The sequence below is a fragment of the Lichenostomus cassidix genome, chromosome 5, assembly GCF_008360975.1.
Source record: "Lichenostomus cassidix isolate B80296 chromosome 5, HeHo_3.0, whole genome shotgun sequence".
In the NCBI taxonomy this organism is placed as follows: Eukaryota; Metazoa; Chordata; class Aves; order Passeriformes; family Meliphagidae; genus Lichenostomus; species Lichenostomus cassidix.
The window spans coordinates 32,700,097-32,708,739 of NC_139486.1; the positions used below are offsets into that span (position 1 = coordinate 32,700,097).

Below are 8,643 nucleotides of genomic sequence, written 5' to 3' on the forward strand. Positions count from 1 at the left end.
TAGTCCTGCCTCCTGCTTCAGCTACTTAGCTCTAGGTAGTTTGGTGTCATTTAAAGCTAAAGTCTCAGCTGACGATGTTTAATATTTTTTAACATTGCTGAGATGTTCTTTACTCATTCTGCTCTATTTTCTGGGTTCTAAAGTCATTTAAAGTGCAACTGGGGGGTTTACTGTGACAACTTTTACACAGTCTTTGCTCAGTGCTTCACAGGAGAGATGCTGATTATTTTAATAACTTGCTTGTGCACAAGTGCAGTACTCCTGCAGTTTTCAACCTCCTAATGATCCACACCAAAAGCTGAGTTCTCAGAAGATTTGCCAACCCTCAGTTAACTTACTGCAGTCAGTGGGCATTTTCGGCCAAGATACGTCAGTGGCTTGGGTCCAGCTTCTTACAGAGCATGCAGGGAAAGTGATTCCACTTAAAAACTTCACCTAGTGCTTGGCACAAAAAGGCCAGCACCTGTTTCTGTGTGCTTGAGAGCATTTGTGTTGCATTATTTGCCAGAAAATCTAACATCCTAAATTATTTTCACTCTGCCAGTTCAAAGGGTAGGAACTGAAAGTAACCTCATAGATTGAAAGTTTAGAGTCCTACCTTTTTACTATTGCTTTTAGGAAAAAAAACAACCAACCTTTATTTAAGGTAATTCTTTGTTACTTTATAATCTAAACCTAAGACTGCAACCTCCCTTTCTATTCTAAAGCCAGAGAATCATAGCCTTAAGCTGCTGTATGAGATACCAAGCAGGCTGCTCCCTGCATCAGTGCTCTAATTCTCCAGCTAGGAAGAGGGACTGATTGCTTACAAATCTCAATCTTTAAGTGTAATACTCCAGAAATTCAAATTAGGTTGTGCCACAGAACCATCCTTAGGGCAGCTGAAGTATCAGCATTCTACTCTTGAGGTCTCTCAGCAGTGCTCCTCCCTAGAGAAGCATCGCTGGGCCCAGCCAGGTACACTCTTGGTGCTGCTCAGTCCCACTGGATGCCAAGGAGCTCACAGCTCACACTCCAGAGCTTCTTTGCCGTCTCGTCATCCCGGCCACGTGGAGATACATATGCTGGCTGGCAATCACTGTAAGAGGAACATTCGTTTTAGTCTTTGTAGTCAAAGATCTCCATCTGCATAAGCACACTGAAATGTCTGTGTTAAGATCAGGGAGTTGCTCTCTATCATCTTAATTCAAGACCAATTGAAGAATGGTGGGAGGCTATCCAGCAAATGAGCAAGGGTTGGTGCTAAGCCACCATCAGAACTAGCTTTCCATCTGGCTAGGGAAGAATTGCTCTCAATGGCACCAAGAACTGGCAAGCAAGTCTAGCTCTATCTATTGTCTCAACTCACAAAGAAACCTCTTTAGTGTACATTCTCACTAATACCACCAAAACAAGGGCTATAAACTCTAACCAGGCTTCTTCAGGGGCACCTTCTTAACAAACACTACAAAAAAGTTACTCAAACAGCCCTTCATTCTGAACTATTTATCCCACTGTATGCCCAAGAATAATAACACTGTAATAACCATGTATGGTTACCCCTTTTTCCATTATCTTCTGAACTGTGGCTCCTTTCTTCTCAGCTCCTGCAGTCAGAAAGCACACTGTCTGGAATAGAGGTCCTGTGTTCTCAACTGTAATGCTAGATGCTGCAATAACTTGGGAGTTCAAGATCACAGAGGAAATAGCATTTTGTAAGGTTTCCATTCAGCTCAGGTTTTTTTTACTGTCTTTGATATTCCTGAAATTACTGGTGGACTCCCCCCTATCTCACTGGCATGCAAATTCTCTTCTTAATGTCTACACTTACGCTTTATATTCTATGGCCTGGAAAGTGAAAAGGATTCTAGGCTAGTCCAATGTAAATTGTGAATTAGCATCGAAGCTACTTGTTTCCCACCTTGTCTAAAACCCCTTTTTTATGAGTTTAAATTCCACCAGTTTCCTGTACTCCAGCACATTAATGCTACATTTGTATCCCGAGACAGACAGTCATCCAGGGAAGATTTAGACATCTATTTATACATTCAAGTCTGATTAAGATGGTACAAACTCCCAAATGAAGATCAGCCACTGTCATTACAGAGACTAATCTGGTCACAAATCACAAGAGGAAAGCACTGCAAAGACACAAAGGCTTCAACAGCATCCATGGGGGTGGGGCGGAGAGACACATTTTCATAAACAGTATTGTTACAATGCTCTACAGGTAATGGGAAGCTGACTGACATATCTGCATGAAGCTGTTCAAATGGCAGTCTTCAAATTTAGAATGATGATGACTTGGAACTGCTCTGGGCTGTGGTTTTGTTGATGGGAAAAGGCAGGACTGTGTGGGGTCCTGAAGTAAGTCAAGTCAAGAAATGACAGGGTTTGTAATGGGAGCTACACAAGACCATTTCCATGAAAGCATGACAAGCAGCCCAGCAGAAGTCCCTCCCAGCTGGTGGGTCTGTCACACTGAAGGATAAAGTTATTTGGTCACACGCCAGACCTGAAGATCGCACCTCCTGTCTCTGCACCTCCATCAGCTCTCCCAGCTCCCTGAGAGCACAGGCCCCTTCTGCTGCAGTGGGGTAAAACTACAAAGAGAACTGGCCTTCCCACGATTGACTCAAATGACCTCATTAACTAAACAGTTCTACTGAAAAGTGATTTTTCCAAGTGTTAGGCGAGTCAGGATTAGAGCTCTGAGCATGTGACAGCCATTCCTGCACTATGTTATATTTCTAGCACTAAAGGACCTGCTATTGTATGAAGGGTTGCACAGGTCAGGTGTTTCTTCTAACATGATTGCAACAGACCTGGAAGGGGTAATGCTCTAGTATTTGTCACCCTCAGTCTTACCAGACAGCCTCTTACCTTGTCCCTTCTTAATGAAGAATGGCAGTAAGTATCATATCCCCTAGCCAACAAGGTTGCCTTCCATAGAGTATCACTTCATCAGCTTGCACCCACCTGAAATACTGTCCTGTTACAGAGTCCAGCTCCTCAGCTACTGCACAGTAGATAGTGGTCTGAGCTCCTTCACAAGGTGTCTTCAAGAAGAAGGAGAATATCCTCCACAGCCAAGTCATTACAAATGAGTGCCGGACCAGTTCAGAATCAACAGAACCAGGATGGAGAGCATTTGCTGTGACTTTGGTGCCTATGGCAAAACAGAAGTAGTATAGGACAAAACTGCATGGATGTGTCTTTTAAAAAAGGCTAATGTACTCAATTCTACCTGTAGATATTCTATAACTCAAAGGAGGAGTCCAGACTTGGATGAAGAGAGCAAATGAAGTCCTCTGTAGTTATGGCTTGGGGGATATGATGGATACACTTGACCTCTTAACCAAATCAGCAGTAGTTTGCTACAGGCTCCAAAGAAGGTAAAGGTCTGGGCCGTAACTGGGCCAAAACTCCTCTAGGAAATCCACAAAGAGGCCAGTGAGTGTCAGTGCACATGAACTTGCAACACCCATCATGTAGTTAACACGGGTAGCACATGGCTTTTCCAATACTCTTTTAGCCAGGAACAAATAAGGTTATGATTGCAATGGGTCTCATGTGTACCTGTCCCATTGTATGCAATTTGACTACATGCCAGGCACTCCATTCCATAAGTATTACAGCCTAAGTAAGCTTTCTCTGAGCTCTCCCTGCTAGGCAATAGGACTGTATGGTGACAATCTTCCCTTGAGGTGGCTCACCTCTCAAGGTTGCCCCTCAAGGCAGAGAGCTTTTACCAAGAACAGACCTTTGGATGAGCCCAGCTGGAGCTCAACTAAAACTGCAACAGGACTGCAAGGTAGGTAGCTCTTCCCTTGAGCAGGGATGCCTCTCAAGGCTTGAGATTTCTTACATGAGACTAAGAGAGCCTTCCTTAACCAAGGCAGAGAGACCCTTTGCTTGCAACAAATCCTTGGTAAGTGACTGATTGCTGAATTAATACTGAGGAAACATTATTAGTCTATGTAGCTACTCAATAATAATTATTATAAACTTTGTATAGATAACTCAATCACACATAAATTATCCAAGTCTGAGACTAAAACTGGACCTAGCCACACCTAGGCTCTCTAAGGAGTTTAAAAGCAAGGGGCTCCATGGTAAGCCTCATGATTCAACAGGAGGGTCTTCCTTACCCTTTGTGTTTCCAGTCCTGTGTGAATAATTCAAACTGGATTATAAATCAGTTTTCCTTTGTATGTGTCTTCCATGTAACAGAGTGAACCTTGCCATTGAACTTTGTTAAGACATGCTTTTATGACATCATGTTAAAATCACTTTTGCTAATACCTTTGATGGTGATTCTTGAAGCAGTTTGGTGCATCCCCTTAATGCCTTAGGCATCACCCTGCTCCCTTCCAGAGACTGCAGTCATTACATGACTTCTGCAAAACCAAGTGCTAGGAGGGCCTGAGTGCTAAACCAGCAGCAGTTTCCATCAGCCTTTTGATAACACCTGCTTCTTTTGAAGCAGGTTCTCTAATAGTAATGTCCTAGAGAAGACACTGCTTCTGTTTTAGTAAACAAAAACTACTTAAGTTTATGAAAAGGACTGAATGACATGACTGTGACAGATGTTGAGATTTACAAGGTACTGTCTAGTCTTATGCTTGTTCTACAGGCCACCAAACTTTAAGGCACCTGAGTGTGCACTAGCTTTTCTATTGGAGACTGGAAGTTGTAGCTCTGTTTTCAGCTTCCACCCACATACCACAACTGTCTGTGTGGATGCAGTTAATTTTTGACAAGCACCAAAGGAAAACGAGATACATTCAACTGTGCCAAGCTACTAAACTCTACCCTGTTGTTCTAAAGACAATTTGTATGGTAAGTCTCCTGGTTCTACAGACAGGAGATATTTTCTTCCTGCAAAGAGCTCTCAGTGACACTTGCCTCAAACCATTCAATTTCTGCATAGACGATTTGCAGACCTTTCTTCAATCCACTCCCCCCATCCATAGTGCTCAAAAAGCCAAGCGGAAAAACACTCCGCTTGCCTCTGGGACTTGCCTTGCAGCCGCCTGGCCAGCTCCCGGGTGAAGAGCACGTTTGCCAATTTGCTGTGACAGTAGGCAAGTCCACGATGGTAGCACTTCTCTCCCTGGAGATCATGGAAGCGGATTCGGCCTCCGTGATGAGCCAGCGAGGACACGTTCACGATGCGGGCTGGGGCACACTGCTTCAGACGCTCCAGCAAGAGGAAAGTCAAGAGAAAATGACCTAGGGGAGATGAAAGGTCATCCTTCTAGGAAGGGTTCCCCTGCTTGCTTATATGTGGTATTTTACTGCTGTCCTCATTTCAAGTCCAAGAAAACAAAAATCCCCCTGAGTTAACAGCTAAACTTTTTTGGGGCCTTCAAGTTCTGCTCCTCATCTTCAAAAAGCTGGAGATGTTATACATTTTAAAATGTCCCAGATAAAACATACAGATACTTGAACTGGATCCACGATAAGCAAATACACCGCATTGCATCTCAAGAACACTGACCTCCCATCCTTCCCAAAAAAGAAAATATGAGGAAGAGAAAATCTGAAAGCAGGGTTTTCCTTTGGCATTTTGCAACAGATATTGATGTTAGAAGAAGACGATCTTTAATGTTGATTCCAACCCAAATCATTCTACGATTCTCTGATTCTATATTGAGAGCAAACATGATTCCATTGGACTTACCAAGATGGTTGACTCCCAGATGCATCTCAAAGCCATCAGCAGTCTTGGAATAAGGGCATAACATTACCCCAGCATTATTAATGAGAATATGCAGTTCCTTCTCCTCTGCAAGAAACAACAGACATCCTTAAACAAAGAGACAGAGAATGCAGACAAGAACGTAGCACAAGTCATGCCCTGCTATCTGAGTTGCAGCCACATCACCTTAATAAAAAGGATAAGTCTCCTACCACAAACTAGCTCATTTGCCTCTGACCAGCCCCTGCTGTGAACCACAGTACCCAGTGCTACAGAGATAAGCATGGCACAGATTTGGCAATGGCTAGAAGAGCAGACAGCAGTCCTTGGTAAAAGAGTATCACTAAAAGGAAGGATCTAGAGACTGTACCTGCTAGAAATTTCTCAGCAAACTCCCGGATGGACTTCGTATCAGCCAAGTCCAGTTTTTTCACAATGACTTGCTGGTTCCCTGTCTCAGCTCGGATTTCACTGGCTGCAGCTTCTGCCTTTGCTATGTCTCTGCAGGCAATAATTACCCTCGCACCTGCAAGGAGGGGAGAGAGGAACAACAGAAACAGAAGCTGAGATCACTGGAGCACACTGGCTGATCAAGGACAACAAGAAGGCTGACCCTGCAGAGCAATTACAAACAATATATTGTTTCTTTAGGGAACTAGCATCAGTCAAGGGTGTGGCTGGAAGAGACAAAGCCTTTCCTACTCCATTGTGAGCTACAGTCCAGCTGAAAGATGCTTTCAGACCAAGCAAATGCACATCTTAAGTGACTCTCTCCAAGTTCTCCCAAGTCAGGAGTGTGTACAACAATGCTTGTATGATAGGGTTATATCTGCCTCTATAAAGAGAACGTCAAGCCAGGAGCACATAAAGGTGCTGGATTCCAGACAGAGTAATTTATAAATGGATTGTGAACTGGTAGTTTAATCTTCTTACTGGTCACCTAAATAACACATCAAATTAGCTTGAAACATGAATAACTAAAGCACACAGAGTTGGACCTGTGACATTTCCCAGCTTTATACGAGCAGAATCCAAGAACTTCCCCAGTCCTCTTGAATCAGTTGCAGTACAAAGCATTTTCATGCTCCCAAGGCACATTTTTGGAGTCCAAGCAATGGAAACAGTTGAGGAACTGGGGACTTGCACCTCAGTGGTTACAGCCTCTGAAGGAACAACACTGGGGCTCATTTGCAGTAACTCTGGAATCCAGTTTACTTCAATATAAGCGTACAACACGCCTTCCTTAGGTCCAGAAAAGGGACTACAGACACAAGGCACGGCCATCCCGGCCTCACAGGGATGTCTGCTGACGAAGATTACACTTGCCTCTTTGCGCGAGGTCTCTAGCAGTTTCCTTCCCGATGCCTGTGTTGGCTCCTGTGATTATCACCACCTTCCCCTCCAGCCTTGCTGTCGACTTACACCGTCCTCCAGCGACATATCTCCTGCAAGAGGGGAGGCACCAGTCACCTCTGCCTCCTTAGGGGGCTCTGGCCGGGGCTCAGCACCCAGAGCCGCGGGATTCGCCCTAACATTCGAGCTCACCGCTGCGCCCTGGGCTCCGGGGAGTCACGGGCGGCCTCACCTGAAGGTGAGGGACACCTGGAACGCACCCCCGAATCCCCCACCCTCGGCCCCGCCCTGCCCCTGCGTCAAGTGGAGCCACGGCTCCCATTGGCTGCTGCCGCGCGCTCCGGAGCCTTTTGGCCAATGGGCTGCGCCGCCGCGCCCTGGGGAGAACGCGGGCCCCGCCCCCTGCCGCTCCTCCGCGAGCTCGCCGGTACCGGTGCCGGTGCCCGACAGAGCCCGCGGGAGGCGCCGGGCGGTGCAGGGCCGCGGGAGGTGCCAGGGCTGAGCTGAGCCCCGGCCGCGCAGCAGTGTCACGGGGCGCTGGAGCTGGAGATATCTGAAGAACTCCCGACCCCAGCGCGGGCTGTAGAACGGGATTCCCACTGTTCGCACTCCCGCCACACACACACACACACACACACACACACACACACGGAGACGTGTCGCGCGCCGGCTACGTGACCCGACGGCCGCCGCTCTGCGGGGCCGAATACACACGAAGGGCTGGGGCCGCGCTCGGTAAGACGCACCTGATGTAGGGCGCTGCCACGAAAAGGAGGACGGGGATGGAGACGGCGGCGCCCAGCGCGGCTTCCCAGCAGTCGAGCATCGCTGCCGCTCGCTACACGCGCACTGCCGGCGCACGGCGCTCCGCGGCCCCTGCCCCGCCCGCCCCTTTGGCGCCACCGCCCCCGCCAGAGCCCCGCCCCACGGCCGTGCCCCTCCCGCCTGGCCCCGCCCACGACAGGTCAGACCACGCCTCCGTCCGCCGCGCCTCGCCCCTCGCGGCGCGTGGAGCCCCTTGCGGCACTCCCCCCGGTTTCCCGGGCAGGGCCGGTCTGCTGAGCCGGTAGCGCCTGCTGCTCCCGAGTCTGCTGGCGCCGGACACCCAGCGGGCCCCGCTCCCTGCGCGGGAGTGCCCTCCGCCCCCGCCGGGAGTACGTGCGGACAGCGAGTGGCCGGCCGGCTCCACGCCGGCAGCCCGCTGCTTATTACCCCGGGCAGAGCACGGCTCCGACCTGGGTCCCTCGGAACAGTCTGAAACCGCACTCCGCCATTAATGAGCCGAGAAATGTCTGCAGAGAGCGCAGCGGCGGATGTCGGCAGTGGCGTTCGAAACACTTTTTCACAACCCCACATATAAATGCCGAGGTTTATGTCATTAACCCTCGCAAAGCGCATGTACACGATGTACACGTGGGCACGCGCCGAGGCCTGGGAACAGCGCGGTGGCGGCTGCGGCGGCGAAAGGTCCCGCCGGTGGCAGGGAGCCCCGGGGCCGCACTGGCGCTACCGGCCCGGGGCGCTCCGGTGGCGGCGGACGGGCGCCTCTGCGCGGTGCGGGCACGGCCGCCTCCCCGGGACTACAGCTCCCAGCAGGCAGCGCGCGA

At 48.8% G+C, this 8,643-nt stretch overlaps 1 protein-coding gene across 1 annotated transcript; it reads right to left on the reverse strand.

Annotated features, from left to right (window-relative positions):
- Window positions 1-636: 636 nt before the first annotated feature.
- On the reverse strand, window positions 637-7,923 carry LOC146436285 (retinol dehydrogenase 12-like). The gene is made up of 7 exons (XM_085062128.1): window positions 7,783-7,923; window positions 7,010-7,128; window positions 6,054-6,209; window positions 5,666-5,770; window positions 5,005-5,214; window positions 2,959-3,148; window positions 637-1,078 (listed from the first exon to the last, which is right to left on the reverse strand). The coding sequence occupies exons 1-7, from the start codon at window positions 7,860-7,862 to the stop codon at window positions 976-978; spliced, it is 963 nt and encodes a 320-aa protein (XP_084918254.1). The 5' UTR covers window positions 7,863-7,923; the 3' UTR covers window positions 637-975.
- Between the last annotated feature and the right edge of the window lie 720 nt (window positions 7,924-8,643).